General features: G+C 49.6%; 6 protein-coding genes across 6 annotated transcripts; 3 read left to right on the top strand and 3 right to left on the bottom strand.

Annotated features, from left to right (window-relative positions):
* The first annotated feature begins 44 nt into the window (after positions 1–44).
* BU24DRAFT_426267 (uncharacterized protein) lies at positions 45–1,820 on the top strand. The gene has a single exon (XM_033528926.1). It carries the CDS (start codon positions 99–101, stop codon positions 1,473–1,475), a length of 1,377 nt encoding a protein of 458 aa, XP_033380722.1. The 5' UTR covers positions 45–98; the 3' UTR covers positions 1,476–1,820.
* Positions 1,821–1,993: 173 nt separating this feature from the next.
* Positions 1,994–5,215, bottom strand: BU24DRAFT_276058 (uncharacterized protein). Its single transcript, XM_033522648.1, has 2 exons — positions 4,786–5,215; positions 1,994–4,737 (listed from the first exon to the last, which is right to left on the bottom strand). Exons 1-2 carry the CDS (start codon positions 5,093–5,095, stop codon positions 2,051–2,053), a joined length of 2,997 nt encoding a protein of 998 aa, XP_033380721.1. The 5' UTR covers positions 5,096–5,215; the 3' UTR covers positions 1,994–2,050.
* Positions 5,216–7,764: 2,549 nt separating this feature from the next.
* BU24DRAFT_435735 (ubiquinone biosynthesis protein COQ9) lies at positions 7,765–8,601 on the bottom strand (the record flags this gene model as incomplete). The annotated part of the gene is made up of 2 exons (XM_033530115.1): positions 7,765–8,097; positions 8,167–8,601. The coding sequence occupies 2 exons, from the start codon at positions 8,599–8,601 to the stop codon at positions 7,765–7,767; spliced, it is 768 nt and encodes a 255-aa protein (XP_033380720.1).
* A 304-nt stretch (positions 8,602–8,905) lies between these two features.
* On the top strand, positions 8,906–10,873 carry BU24DRAFT_397496 (WD repeat-containing protein). Its single transcript, XM_033525346.1, has 4 exons — positions 8,906–8,991; positions 9,076–9,706; positions 9,760–10,553; positions 10,638–10,873. The coding sequence occupies exons 2-4, from the start codon at positions 9,158–9,160 to the stop codon at positions 10,855–10,857; spliced, it is 1,563 nt and encodes a 520-aa protein (XP_033380719.1). The 5' UTR covers positions 8,906–8,991; positions 9,076–9,157; the 3' UTR covers positions 10,858–10,873.
* A 1,332-nt stretch (positions 10,874–12,205) lies between these two features.
* Positions 12,206–13,242, top strand: BU24DRAFT_275815 (uncharacterized protein). Its single transcript, XM_033522643.1, has 3 exons — positions 12,206–12,681; positions 12,745–12,978; positions 13,038–13,242. The coding sequence occupies exons 1-3, from the start codon at positions 12,411–12,413 to the stop codon at positions 13,070–13,072; spliced, it is 540 nt and encodes a 179-aa protein (XP_033380718.1). The 5' UTR covers positions 12,206–12,410; the 3' UTR covers positions 13,073–13,242.
* BU24DRAFT_495405 (DUF167-domain-containing protein) lies at positions 13,242–13,700 on the bottom strand (the record flags this gene model as incomplete). Its single annotated transcript, XM_033534122.1, has 2 exons — positions 13,242–13,400; positions 13,461–13,700. The coding sequence occupies 2 exons, from the start codon at positions 13,698–13,700 to the stop codon at positions 13,242–13,244; spliced, it is 399 nt and encodes a 132-aa protein (XP_033380717.1).
* Between the last annotated feature and the right edge of the window lie 811 nt (positions 13,701–14,511).

The raw sequence follows: 14,511 nt of genomic DNA, 5'->3' as shown, positions 1-14,511 counted from the left end.
GATAGCATCCTCATCCATCACGCCTGTTCCTCAGATTCACGCCCCCCGCAAGTGTCATCATTTCCCGTATCCTATGCATTGGTTATTAATATAGATCGATGCCTGTTTCTAAGAATACATTATGCGCTTTCTCGCGGTCTCGCATGCCTGCTACCTTCTCGAGTTCTAAAAACCTCGTACCATTTCTGTACCAAACAGCGACAATTCAGCAATGGAATCCTATGGGATTCCCGGTTGGACGCCGCAATGCGGGATCGCACCATAGGCAGAACATCGATCTGCCATTAGACAATGTCGTTGACAACCAATTGTCAGTTGTCGAAGACGAAAGGTCGCCACGCAGAACCACCATTACGGGATCCGAGCGCGCTGCTTTCGAGAAGCTGTACAAAAAGTTCCAAACGACGGACGAGCACAAATCAAGCAGCGAGATACCTTTCTCCCATGAGATTGATCAAATCGCCGACGAGTGGTACGAGGAGGACGAAGAGAACACCCCCGATTCAGATTCGGCATCTCTTGATGCTGTGTTCGATTCCGTCCTTGCTGGTTTGCCCGCCAACCAAACGCATAAGACATTGTCGAGAAAGCCGACCGAGAATCTGAAGACAATAGCCGAACGGATACTGAAGCCAGAGCACGATGCAGCTCGACGCAAAGCGGCGCAGGAAACCCAGGCGGAGACAACGAAGAGGAAGGGAATGCAAGACGCAGAGAAGGCTCGGGTACGAGGTCTGTTCGATCATGCAAAGACCGACAGAGAAGTCTGGGACATTCTGGAACGCGAGGTTTTCAGCATGATCCGAAGTTTGGACCTGGACAGCGAGCAACAACCTACCAAAAAGCCAACGAGCTCTCTGAGGGGCAAACATGCTACGGCATCGACTAACACTACCAATTCCGATCGGTCAGGTTCCGCGGAGGGCCAATTACAGTCTCAAACACGCATTTTGTTGCCCAACTATCCATCGCACTTGGTATATGCCACGCGCCTCCTCAACAAACGTTTCCCCTCATCTCCACTCGCATTTTCCATCCTGCCGACGATGAAGTCGCTCGGACGTTCGTCGTACGCACTGGGCGCCTCCACCCAACTCTACAACCTCTTGATCATGAACACCTGGCTCCAGCATTCCTCTTTCACATACATCGAACACCTCCTCAAGGACATGAACAACAGCGGCGTCGAGCCCGATAACTTCACCCTCCGTATCCTCGAAGACGTCCTACGCGAGTCCGACGACGCGCGGAAGGGAAAACTCGGAGAAGCGATGCGGCAGCTCTGGAAGATGGAGACCTTTGCCGAGGGTGCGAAGAGAATCGCGGCCTGGAAGGACTGGGTTGCGCAGAGACTCGGCGCGTGGAGCACTGCGAGGGCAGAGCAGGGGACACAATCCAACGGTTACAATCAGAGCGCTGTCGACTTGAGCAGCCCTGAGACGGACCAGAGCGACAGGATACTATCCCCCTCTTGAAACATAGTAGCCCTAGGCTTTGAGGGAATGGGCGTGGAGCACTCATCTATCCGGTCCTATGGGAATCATCCACTTAACACTTCTGTACGGATCTCTGAGTAATGGTACCTAAAATGTAGATGCTGCTGGAGAAACTGAACGGCGAAGAGCACGCCTCTCAACTTGGGTCGTTGTTTTTTGGCCTAGAGTAAAGGGCTTCTCTTGCCTGTTCTCCTAGCTGCCTGTTGTACAATATGTCTCGAATACGTAGAGGAACCTTTTGCAATGAAATCATGTAAATTATCCCCTAGATGAATAATTATGGCCCCAGTCCACGTGAATTCCTTGCAATGGTGCAATCACAGGAGCACACGACACCAAACACGTTGTAATTTCGCAACAGGGGAGAACAATATATATATTTCTTTTATTCGGAAATCTAGCAAATTGCGTGAAGCGCGTACAGCGGGGGGGGGGGTATAAAGGCAATAGGAAAACGCCACCAAATGCATTCCACATAAAGTATTCAGCTCTGGAATATGAACAGGAAAATAAGTGGATAAGAGATATGCCTTAGTAAAATCATTTTAATCTGGTCATCTCTTTCTTTGTGTGTTCGCCATGCCATCACTCGTTCTGGTTCGCTTCAGGTTCTTTGCGCGTGTCGAGGCACTGCCGCTTGCATTGCTTGGACGTTTGGAGCTACCGCCATCCTCAGTTCCCTGGTCTTGCCTGCTCACGGGAGTGTTGAAGCCGCTTCCACCACCAGCAGTCGCGGCAGAACTTCCGGCCGGAATTTCATGGGCAAGTCGCTCAGCTAAATCGGCGTCATACTCTCTTTCACTGGCTAACACCGTGTTAGGTACCAGTCTCCGTGCTGTAGCAAGCAAGTCAATGCTGCTATCTGTATCGCTTTCCGATCCAGATGACCCATCTTCTTCATCATTGTTCTCACCATGACCGCCTTGGTTGTTAGGTGAAAAGTTGACAAGATGTATTTCAGTGTCAAAATCCCGATTTGAGGAACTCGATGTGGAAGGGCCAGATGAAACGTCTGATTCCAGGTCTGAATCAACATCGCCAGATGAAGTAGAGTCAAATGGCATGAATGATGCAGGCGGCAATGCCGAACTCGGTAAGCTTCTACGCGAGGCAGACAAAATATCTTCTCGTACGATGGGTTGGTTGGCATCTCTTTCTTTTTGACTTGCGGTTCGGTCGTTCAATGCATCCTGGATGAGTTTGGGGTATAAATTTGATCTTCTAGCTTCGTGTTGACCTTGTGCAAGTGATTCATATTGCTGAGATCGCCTGACCTTGATTGAGAAATTATCATCTGGTTGCACCCCTCCTAGCCCAGAGGCCTCGAACTCCATGACATCCGGACTGTCGTCACCAGAGTCACCACGAAGCGCCTCGGGCGAAAACCCTATGCTGCCCTCACTTGATGTTGTGCGGGCACCCTTAGGATCCAGATCTAAGTCCATGGGTTCAGAATCCCGTGAACCCTTCAACTCCCCTATTCCAGAAGGATTATCCAAATGACGACGCGCGGCACTTCGAGTGTAGACGGGAGCTTCTACTCCGAGTGGTTGAGTGGGAAGACTTTTATATGAGCCGGCATTAATAACGGAGAAGCCTTTTCGGTCGCCGCTCAGATCGGTGCAGAATTTAGCCTTGTTGTAGAATATAATTGGACCGTCTTCGCGCCTCTTCCGGGACGAGGAGCTTCTCATTGCTGAACTGGCGAAACCTGACGAGTCACCTCGTTGTTGCGCAAGATAAGGTGAGTTGCTTGAGGAGATGTCGATATTGTAAATATCATTCTCATCGTCCGAGTCCTCCTTGTGGAAAAACAGTGGAGTGTAAGCCACCTTGTTTTGGTCTCTCTCTTTTGCTGCACGTGCCATACGTCGTGCTTCCTGTTCTGGGTCCACGGAAGATGAATCGATGCTATGCCCACTGTGTTCGGTCTTCATGCGCTTGGAAGGTGACCCGGAGCTTGTTTCAGCCAATAGATCGTAGGGTGAATAGTTACTCAGTCGTTCTGAGGAACTGTCACTGTTCTTGGTGACATCGATGCCACCTTTCCACCTTATCTTGCGGCCATCGTGCGACAGCTCGAACTTGGAACTGTACTCCTGGACTGCTTCTTTCACGATGCTCGGGGTAACATTAATCGTGTGGAGCTGCGCCATGTTAATCAGGAGGTTGAGATACAGCCAGCCGTGACCTTCTTCTGGTGACACTTCAGACTCCATATCTGGGGGGGTAAAACCTAGGTGGCGAATATACTCCATGTTCTCTGCAGGCACCTGAGCACGATAGGGATCCAGATCGAGGGGTCGAGTGGGCCGCTGATCCGGGGAACCGGATCCTTGGTCAGCCATGGAGGGGCGCAACTTTTGGGTACCAAAAGAATGGGCAGATGTGTGATCGTCTTCGGAGCGGATTGGCATTATGCGAGCTTCCCGCAAGCCTTCCTTGCGGAATGGTTGACCGGTTGCTTCCTTGGCCTCACGATCAGCAGTCGCCGCGGACTGCGCTACTTCTTCTTGTTGCGCTTGTTGCGGGTGATGTCCAGGTACGGAATGCTTTCCAGCAAAGATTTGCTCCAGGCGACGAACGATTAATTTCTTCTTGGTCTTGTCTGACATTGCCGCATTGTGCTTCGGCAAGAGGCCTGGCGGAATGTCTTGTAGGTAAGATCGAATGCTCTGTTGTTGGCGACTGTACTGTGATCTGGACATCTGTCGATCACTGTTGTGACCGGATGGTGTCGTTGTCTGACCCGAGGGAGCATTAGAATATTGACCCGATGCCGGCATTGATGCATAGCCAGACTCTGCAAAACGAGAATTGAGAGACGACGTCTTATGTTGATCCAGTGTGGTAGGGTACGGTGCAGCCAAACTGTTGGCGTTATGTGAGGTGTCGTCAAGATTGGCAGCAAATGTGCGCAGAGTATCTTCCAATTCCTTCTTCTTATGATCAGGCAATCCGTGGAACCTCACCTCGAACAACTTTTCATCCTGAAGATGGGCATCGTACAATTTCTCGTATTTCTTTAGCTTCTGCTTCAATTTCTTGTTCGCAACGGTCAGATCATCTATCACACTTCTGAACTCTTCAGTGCTGCTCCCGTCTGTGCCAAGGTGCGCAAGGTTGGGCCGGTATGGCATCGAAGTCGATTGTTGACGGTAAGGGGCGGGGCGCACATCGTAACCTTCTGGGGGAGTTCCTGAAGAGGAGGAGTTGCGGAGGAAGAAAGGTGGATCATCTGCTGGTCGTATCAGCTATTGTTGACCGAAGAGAGCGGGTTAGGACCTACTATCGGCAAACGATGTGTTACCCTGGATGGCATTGTTGTTGGTGTTTTCAAACCACCTGCCCGCATCACTGCTTTCTCCAGAGCTATTCTTATTCGTTATCTTGGGCGAAACACTCGAAGGTGGGTTCGCCTTGTCGCTGGCGGGTGGATTGGGGGAACTAAGAGTGGTGCTCTGAGGTCGGATGCGTGTCTTTGCGGCATGCTTCTCGGTGGGCGGGCTATGGCGGAGAGATACAGATTGGTGAGCAGGCGGCCGTCGCGGGTGCGGAGTCGTGCTACGCGCGGGGATCGATCCAGGAGGGTTGTTCATGGCGAAAGCCTGTACTACAGAGATGGCAGTGGCCAATGCAGGAGCGTAGCAAGCATGCTATGTGAACGTTGGGACCGTCGAGATCGAATATGTTGGCAACGACGTAGGCGTGAACGGGAGCGAAGAGCGCGACCGATATGGCGGCGGCAGACTGCAGGTGCCGCTGCACAGTTGGAAGAATGAGGTGGGCCGGGGATGTGATGCGATGAGATATCCAGGTGTAGGAATAAGCTTTTCCTTTTCAAGTGTGGGGTCGATCAAAATTATGGATTGCAGCCGTGGAGGGTGCTGTGTTTAGTGTGAATCGTCGAGGAGAGTGGTGAGGATGGTGATGACGACGGAAAGAGAGTGTTGGCAAGGGGAGGTGAGCTGAAGTTGGCTTTGGTTGTGGTGATGGGTGCGAGTGTGAGTGCGAGTGTGGGCGTGGGTGTTGGTGTGAAGGTGAGGGCGAGGGCGAGGATGAGGATGAGGATGATGAGGATTTGGAGAGGACACCGACGAGGCGGGCCTCAAAGGGTGGTTGAGTTGCAGCGACTGCCATGGGTGTGGATTGGGATCTGGAGATGATAATTGATCAAGGCATTCGATGTCATAGAATTCACGATCCGGATTGAAGTCTTGGCTCGTCATCGGGATCGGGAGGGAACCGTGCACAGTGGCGTTACCCTCCCATTTTTACCAAGGAGGGGGCACTATTCCTGTTTAGCACTTAGTAGGTTACGATACCTGTAACGATGCCCTCCATACGAGGTATAGCGCCCTATACGTACACAAAACGCTCATGGCACCATCGCCCGCATCCAATCAACGTCCGGTTATCAAAACTTGCAATCGCCGATCTAACCATGTCATCGATGCCTCTTCCAGACCCTATGGCAAACCGTCTACATGTGTACATACATACAACACAGGTACACAGTACAGCTACGAGGTATCAATTCTTAAAGGGTCTTCTTTCTAGGGTCGTCTATGTAGGTGTGTACCTAGGTTCTCATACCTCGTACCTTTTTTTTAACCACCTCTTGCTCGTATACAAAAGACCCATGGCGGCACGAAGGCCCTCTGGCATTAGGTATCATACCAATAGCGAATGTACCTGCGGAGTACACAGTAGGCATCTGCTGGACTCTGGGGCCATAACTCTTCGATCAGGCCCCAGGCATGCCATATTGATCGCATCACTTGACGGACCATTTACCAACAAGCCGAATCACTCCATACTTTTCCCATACAGTGCACAAGTAGTACATACACGTCTACGGAGTACTCTTCTCTGATCGCTCCACAACTACGAGTACGATCTCCATGATCACCGCGATCACTTTCAATCCTTCACTCGGCGTCCTCCTTGTAACGCTCCGTACACGCAGGGCAGTAAATAGTCTGGTTCCCTTTACAACGTTTCACCTACAGCCTCAACCCTTTCGCCGCGTTCCATTCGAAATCTAGACCATGCCTACCGTCGATCTCTTGTTGGAATGGTTGATTTATTGTCATTTATTGGTCTTCTTGATTTTTTTTTTCTTCTCTTGCTCTTTTTCCTTTTCATTTTCTTACGAGGTAGAATGGGGTGCCTGAACGCTACTCCCTCCTCCCCCCTAGCCCTACGCCTGCACACTTCCCTCTAACTCCAATCAATTACTTGATGTAGGAACATATCAGCAAAGACCCTTTTTCTAGAACATTTGATCGCCCTAAATAGACACACACATGCATACTCCATGCTTTGATTCTTGTCCGTACCTACAATATTCGTGCCTCATAGGTATCTCTGCATAAGTACCTCGAATTGTATAGAGTTGGCTAACTTTAAATGGTACAAGTCATGCAATGGGTGAGCAACATGGTGTTCACAGCCCATGGCCCATGGTCCATGACAGACGTATGGACGTTGATTCCATGTGTCCAGACTTTAGACCCCTCTCCGACGACAACCTAGTCACTGCCAGGCCGGCAATGCGAGGTTATCCTTCTCTCCGTGCTGGCTGCTTTCGGCTTCTGGACCCTGATGGGATCGGAATCGAATCGAATCGACTCCAACACAACCCAATAATGCCAGTAGTACAGAGGTTTAGGTCAATAAACGAGTTACTCGTAGTCTTCGTGGTCTGGCCTAGGCCTACGTACCGATTCGCCCAATCTCTTTTAGTCCCCTTCTCCCACCCCAAACGGCTCGTTGGATTTCCTCATCACGAATCGAGTCTGAAGGTGCGCATCGACTATTACTGTTTCTGTAACAGGACACATCTTTAATTGCATCATGCTACCCGGTGTAGAGCCTTGGATTGCCATTTCTTCCGTCATCATCATCCACCGTATCAGCGATGCTGTGCAGCAACTTGAGCGCTCCATGAGCCTCTCGAAACTCGTGGAAACTAAGCATGTCATCATCTGACCTCCAATAGCATATCTCCACCTCCGATCCGCCTCCTTGCACCAACAACATCTCCGATGCATCCCAGAGCCTACACACCCTCGAAACTCATGTGACGTAATCGGTTGTCTATCACAACTACTCGTACCCAAGTATTCGTACATCCCGTCGTCGCAATCTCGATGCATTTCGCATTCAGTAATTTACATCTACGATCAATCGTACAACTCAAACCATATTGTACACCTCCTCAATCGATCGCGCGCACGCTCAGACTTTATCATCTCGTCCATCGTCATATCCTCACGCCCTTGCTCCTCAGTACGTTGACAGCCGAATGACCTGTGTATCCGACCCATTCGCCCACAGCGCCCATGAAACTTCCCATGCGTGACACATCCTTCAACCTCGCATCGAAAAACTGTTCAGTCTCAATGAAATCCTTGGACGTATCTTGGGTCATGAACACATCCGATGCGGCGTACAGAGCTGACAGGCTTGCGCGCTTGGTGTACCAGCTCGAGTCAACGCTGGTGTCTGCCGCGAGAAACCATATCTCGTCGGCCAGTCGCGCCAGTTCAGCTACAGATGCCGGGGCATAGGTTGGCTGGGCCATTATGGCGAGTGCCTGGAATCATGCATGAGAAAAGTACATATGCAGCCTGCACGTTTCATAGCAGCAACTTTAGATACGCACCTCTTGCCAACGGTGAATAATGGGTCCATTGGCACGCAAACGTGCCAAAGTCAGCGCCCTGACCTTCGCTCCAACGCCCATTGCCTTCCCCTCCACCTGTCCCTCCGTAGGAAATTGGACAGAGTCTTTCAATGCAAGTCTTTGCGTGACCAGATGATAATTGATCAAGTCAAAGACGCCCCGGGGGAGAAGGTTCGTCGAGACGTCAAGATAACCAGCATCGCGGGCGCCAAATTTCAGTGCTGCATTTGTGAAGCCGTGATCAGGGACATGGCGCATCGCTGCTGAGAGTATCGAAGACTCGGCCTCTGGGAAGGGCGGCGGCTGGTCGTGTTCATACGAATGGTATAAACATCTTTGTCGAATGGGTAAAGTATGATTTGGTTTTACTCGAAGTGTCCCAAAGACTGATTTAGATAATCGGATTGGGGCCATGTTGGTTAATACGATTTGATCACCCGGTGCTGTTCCCGGAGCGTATAATGGTGCTGAGAAGGGAATTCTGTCCTTAGGTGTCACGGATATAGGCAGGTGCAGGCTTGCTGTATCGCAATGTTTTCTAGCACTTCAACTGGGTTTATGAAACCTGGGCAGTGTGGGATTTGATGGATGATAATTGAGATCAGATCATGGTGAGCCTTGACTGCATGGCTCTTCATCGCATGTTTTAGCGTTCGCAGACTAATGTTCACCCACGTGATCTTGCGATAACCGTGTTTTCGCGACTTGCATGCGACGCGTTCCTCCGAAGATCGATGACGATCGGCAACTCCAGGAACAGAAACACAACTATCAACGAGGACCATTGCTTCGCATTTTGGAATTGTGAGTCGAGACCCCAAAATATTCTCGTCATAAAATTATTGGAAGAAGCATAAATCTAACTTGATGTTGGCGCACGCATTACAGTTTTGAATTCGAGTCAAAGCAGCCTCCAAAAACTTCGGTAGCCTTCCAATCATTTCGGTATCGACGACTTTATCTGCCCAAAATGGCGCGACAAAAGGTCGAAATCAGCGAGTATGAGCGAAAGCGACAAGAAAACATCGCGAAGACGCAAGCCCTTCTCCGCAATCTTGAAATGGAAGCTGCTCAAGCTGGCCTGGCTCCCACCGCAAAAACCGCAACGTCTGCGAAACCGAAATCGAAGAAAACTGCGCCGAAGAAGATTAAACAAGAGGAAGTCGTGCCACGGCGGACATCGTCTAGATTAAGGGGCATTGAGGCAGACAGTGATAAGGCGAAGCGCAAGGCAGAGGAAGAGCACGAATTGCAAAGACAAGCGGATAAGGCCAAACGCCAGCGCATAAGCGATGCATTCAACTTCAGTGACATTGTGGTAGCAGGGAATGCTTGGGATCAAAGTGGAAACTTTCTCTCCATTGTAGGCCCTGCGAAGCCGTACGAGCGTACATTCGATGTGGAAGACGTTGGGAAAACCACGGACAAAGACCTCAAGAGCTTAAGGGAGAAAATGACGGGATTGAAGCTCTGGGAGGATTTTTCACCAAGTGACATCAAGATCACCCCTGAAAGAATTGTGAGCTGACTTGGAATCCTGTCGGCCGACTGCCATTAATTAACTCGTACCAGTATTCCATGGGGTTTCACCCGACCGCTGACAAACCTCTGGTCTTTGCTGGCGATAAACTTGGAAATCTAGGCATATGTGACTGCTCCCAGAAAGCCACACCGGTAGCAGAAGACGATGACGAAGATGCAGATGTTGAAGGACCCAGTATCACCACTCTTAAACCACACACCCGGACAATTCACACATTTCAATTTAGTCCTCATGATGCAAACGCGCTCTACTCGGCATCATACGACTCGACTGTCCGCAAGTTGGACCTTGCTAAGGGTGTTGCAGTAGAAGTATATGCGCCAGCTGACAAAGATGAAGATGCACCGCTATCTGGGGTTGAAATATCAGAAACCGACGCAAACATGCTCTACTTCTCTACCCTAGATGGGAAATTTGGAATGTACGATATGAGGACTCCCGCCCAAGAAGCGGCAGGACTCGAGATCTTCCAGCTATCCGAGAAGAAGATCGGAGGGTTCAGCTTACATCCTTTGCAACCTCACCTTGTCGCGACCGCTTCACTTGACCGCACACTCAAGATATGGGACTTGCGAAAGATAAATGGGAAAGGCGATTGGCGTCTACCAGCTCTGGTCGGTGAACACGAGAGTCGATTGTCTGTATCACATGCCGCCTGGAATTCTGTTGGGCAAGTTGCCACAGCATCTTACGACGATACCATCAAGATCTATGACTTTACCAAAAGTGGGGATTGGAAAGTTGGCACTTCCTTGACGGACGAGGAGATGCGGCCTTCTGCTGTAATTCCACATAACAACCAAACTGGAAGATGGGTCACTATGTAAGTTGCAACTTCTAGCTGAGATGTTTTCTTTTCTGGTATCGGCCCCAAAGGCGAACAGTCTACTGACACCAACGATGATAGATTACGAGCTCAGTGGCAGCTCAATCCTTTGGATGGCGTCCAACGATTTTGCATAGGAAACATGAACCGATTTGTCGACATATATACGGCCAAAGGACAGCAACTTGCACAGCTTGGAGGAGAGGGCATAACAGCTGTTCCGTCGGTCGCGAAGTTCCATCCTACGCAGGACTGGGTTGCAGCTGGAACGGCTAGTGGGAAGCTTTGTCTGTGGATGTAAATGATACTTTGATCGCATAAGTTAATATATGAATAATTTTGCAATGCTCTTGTTCTATATTTCGTGAAAACGAAGATCCAACTGATATGGAAGTATTCGTTCACGCTTATGTTCGCTCCATCTATGGTTCTTCACGCCTTGTTCTTGTAGCAATGTACCGTGCAGGTAGGCTAAGTATGGTTTAGACTGTCACAATTAGCAAATCATCGTCATCGGAAGCCTCGTCAACTCTCAATTGAAAATTGATGGAAGTGGCAGCGATCAGATCGAGGCAATTGCTTAGGATATTAAGCGGATCGCGGAACAGAGGGGTAAAGCACAGATGCTGCCTTGCTGGTTCTGTGCCATGCCACTCACTCCATGCCTTTTGATATAACTACCCCAACACAGATATACCCGTGCATCGATAACTAGCGTTGACTCTCCAATGCAACCCCGTAATGGCACGAATGGAAGGCGATTGCAGTCATCGTTGCATCTCCCTCTTGCCTCCGCCCAATACTTTTGTACCTCGAAACTCTCCGCATCATAGATTGGACTGCTGAAATGGGACAACAGATTCAATTTCTAGAGCGGCCAATTGATTAATCACGAGGGTCCCATGCCTATTTCTCGTGGTGACAGTTGCGCTGTTATGGCTCACCGCTGCTCTGTGTACAAGAAAGATGGAGATGTATCTATTGGAATCCAGCACCGATTTATGAATGACTCCATCTGGACGTAGACCGACTATTGTTACACGGTAACACTAGCAAATACGCCTGAGCGACCATGGGGAAGTGCTCGATGGATAAATAAAGTTAAGGTGTGGCACCGAGGGAAAAACGGGGGGAACATCATTTTTAGAAACATCTCGGGCCTCTTCGGCATGCTTGTAGCGACGTCACCTGCCATACGAAGGCTAGAGAAAGCTAGAGCAGTGATGATCGGCCTTTACTACTTGAGTTACTGTGTTTCAGGAACCCTCAACTCCCCGTATTTCATAAATCCCATTCGGCGCGTTGATGTTCTGCATTCTGTGAACCGGTCAGGAGTGTGTAAGTACATGTTACCCATGGCTGACGGGCAAACCGGCAAACTGGAGAGACTATCGAAAGTGTACTGAGGGACAAGCATGCTGCAGCTCGCTTCAAAGTGGACATATTGGAGCCATAATTGGAGCAATTACAAGTAGCTATGTGATTTTTCGTTACGTCCCATGACCGAACGACGGCAAAAGCATGCTGATCCCTTCGTGTTCTCTGGCCAGCATGCGGCGATTTCTGTGCGCCACAGGGTGACTACCCCCAGCATCCTCGTATCTCCACAGGGATCTACAATGATCAAAGCCCTCAGAAAATGATACTTGCACAGGCTGACAGGGTGTTTGGGATTTTGCGGTGTTAAATTAGAAGTGGATATATCACGTTGAAGCGGGCGTATCGTAGGTATAAAGAGCGAGGAACAGCTCGCATTTCCATTGCTGCATACACCCCTCTTAATATATACTACTTCACAGTACTATACCTCTTCCCATACAAAAAGTTTCACAACACCCAACAGTCGTTTCCAAAATGAAGTCCGTCGTCGCCTTGTCTCTCTTCGCTGCCGGTGCCCTCGCCCAGGCCCCAGCCTACTTCAGCGTCTTGTCAACCCGCAGTGCCTCTCCTGTGCACTTGCTCCCATTGACAGCTCGTGGTGGAAAGTTCTTCCTCGGTGGACCTGGACCATCTTCCTACTGCCCCCCTCAGGTCGGGGATGGATGTCCGTCTGGTAACACGACAGTTTTTGCAGGCGGAGAGGAAACTCTTTCCCTAGGAGTTGTCGTTCCAGGAGGCCAGCAAGGTAAGACATGCAGTTCAAATTGAAACTGCCTTCAAGCGACAGTTGCTGATTCATTAATGATAGTGTACGTCGGCCCTGATGGTAATCTGTCATACACATCTCCCCACTCTGCATACAAGCCGGAGGGATCCATTGTTGATGGATGGTCCAAGGGTTCGACTGGAACGTTCGGAACCTTGGTCTGGGAGAATGGCCTCGTTGCTTGCCCGGCAGGAGAAGGAGAGGGTTACCAAGTTTTTGGCCAGATCGAGGGCGTCGAGCGTGACCCCGCGTGCTTGGGTTTCAATGCCATTACTGGTACGTATTGAGATAAACATCACTGCTTTGTCGGAGATCGTATATTAACGTTTATATAGCCAATGCTACCGACGCCGGTGCATGGCAGTACTAGATTAGCATTGTCCAGCACGGAGATAGGATAATGCGTATTAATGGAATGAATGAAAGACTGCAAAGAGAAATCTAAGCAGATCAAGGGACGCGAAGGATGGAGGATATTAATGATAACGAAACCAAATATGGCTTTAGCAGGAGACCATAGCCTGCAACAATTACCAGATCTAGTTTGCATCAGTACTACTTTGCAATAGAGACCTAATTCTGGCAATTTCTGCCTCCACTGTTGTCGATTTTGTGAGAAAATTATCTACTTTCAGCGTCTTTTCTCGACACCTTAGCCCTTTGGTGACTTCAACATCCGACTTTGGCACTCCAAGAGCCTATGTCTGACGTCAATACCATATGAATAGTACCCTGATGTAGACTGGAAAGTAAGATACCTTTGCGAAAAGCTTGCGAACGGCTTCGTTGGCTTCACCGTCTCGCGCCTGAGCAGCCACGGAGATATGTACACCATGTTCTGTAACGTCTCTAATGCCTTCGCTTTGAGTACTGACGCCGGGCTTTACGATGCACGTCACGAGTAGACTTCCCAATTGGACTTGAGGATTGGTTTGCGAATTTTTTGCCTTGCTTGTCTTTGCAATGAGTCTGACGGCCGGACCAAGTGAGGAGGACATGGCTCGCATGCCTCATCCGGGACGTAGTAATTGCTCGTAGGTTCCACACGGGATGTAGGAGCAATCATAAGGTGAATATGACTAAGGTTGAGCGAGTGTGTCCATGTGTATAGCTACTACAAGTAACTATACTGTATAACTAGTTATAGGACAGCAGGTATACCGTAGAAGGGAATACTTTGTGGAAGGTCCTCCGTGCCTTAATCGAGCCCGGTGGTAGCCGCTCAAACGGCGGTGTCGGCCATTCCCCATTCCATGACCCCGCCCCCACCAATTGCATCTCCATAACTCGAAGATACGTACAACACTTGTAGACAAATTAGGTATCTAGGTAGGCAGATACTTGTAATTAAGTACTTCAATCTTGTCACATTTGATGAATACCATAAAATGAATAGGTACCTAGATATGTTATGTGTATGCGAATGATAGGGGACAGCACCTGCTACTCCGTACTTGCCTAGTGGGTACTGTGCCTACCAAAACCGTCCCTTGCAGTCAGGACAGTGAGTATACGTGCCTCACCCGTTACTATTGCGACCACCGCTGCACTGCTGTACAAACATTTACATCATCTTCGTCGGTATCTGGGAGGACAATCCTGCTTTTCACACGCATCCTCTTTTCCCGTTTATCAAAGCGCTGGCTATTGATGCCGGTACAATCCAGCTTCCTGAATTAGTGTCGGTCCGTGAGATAAACCCTCGTGTATATTGTCCTTTAACGATCACAACCTCTCCACCACAACCCCTAAGTGAAGGTTGACCCGGAGCAGAATCTTCACGGCACAACCCATTACCTAAAATATGAT

The sequence above is a fragment of the Aaosphaeria arxii genome (assembly GCF_010015735.1).
Source record: "Aaosphaeria arxii CBS 175.79 unplaced genomic scaffold BU24scaffold_8, whole genome shotgun sequence".
Taxonomy (NCBI): Eukaryota; Fungi; Ascomycota; class Dothideomycetes; order Pleosporales; genus Aaosphaeria; species Aaosphaeria arxii.
This window is presented reverse-complemented; position numbering and strand designations above follow the sequence as displayed.

Coding starts and splice junctions, on each gene's coding strand:
- BU24DRAFT_426267 (XM_033528926.1), top strand. CDS start 99: ATGCCTGTTTCTAAGAATACATTATGCGCTTTCTCGCGGTCTCGCATG.
- BU24DRAFT_276058 (XM_033522648.1), bottom strand. CDS start 5,095: ATGAACAACCCTCCTGGATCGATCCCCGCGCGTAGCACGACTCCGCAC. Junction 4,738..4,785: donor TAACACATCGTTTGCCGATA/GTAGGTCCTAAC, acceptor TGATACGACCAG/CAGATGATCCACCTTTCTTC.
- BU24DRAFT_397496 (XM_033525346.1), top strand. CDS start 9,158: ATGGCGCGACAAAAGGTCGAAATCAGCGAGTATGAGCGAAAGCGACAA. Junction 9,707..9,759: donor AGATCACCCCTGAAAGAATT/GTGAGCTGACTT, acceptor AACTCGTACCAG/TATTCCATGGGGTTTCACCC. Junction 10,554..10,637: donor ACTGGAAGATGGGTCACTAT/GTAAGTTGCAAC, acceptor CAACGATGATAG/ATTACGAGCTCAGTGGCAGC.
- BU24DRAFT_275815 (XM_033522643.1), top strand. CDS start 12,411: ATGAAGTCCGTCGTCGCCTTGTCTCTCTTCGCTGCCGGTGCCCTCGCC. Junction 12,682..12,744: donor CGTTCCAGGAGGCCAGCAAG/GTAAGACATGCA, acceptor CATTAATGATAG/TGTACGTCGGCCCTGATGGT. Junction 12,979..13,037: donor GGGTTTCAATGCCATTACTG/GTACGTATTGAG, acceptor ACGTTTATATAG/CCAATGCTACCGACGCCGGT.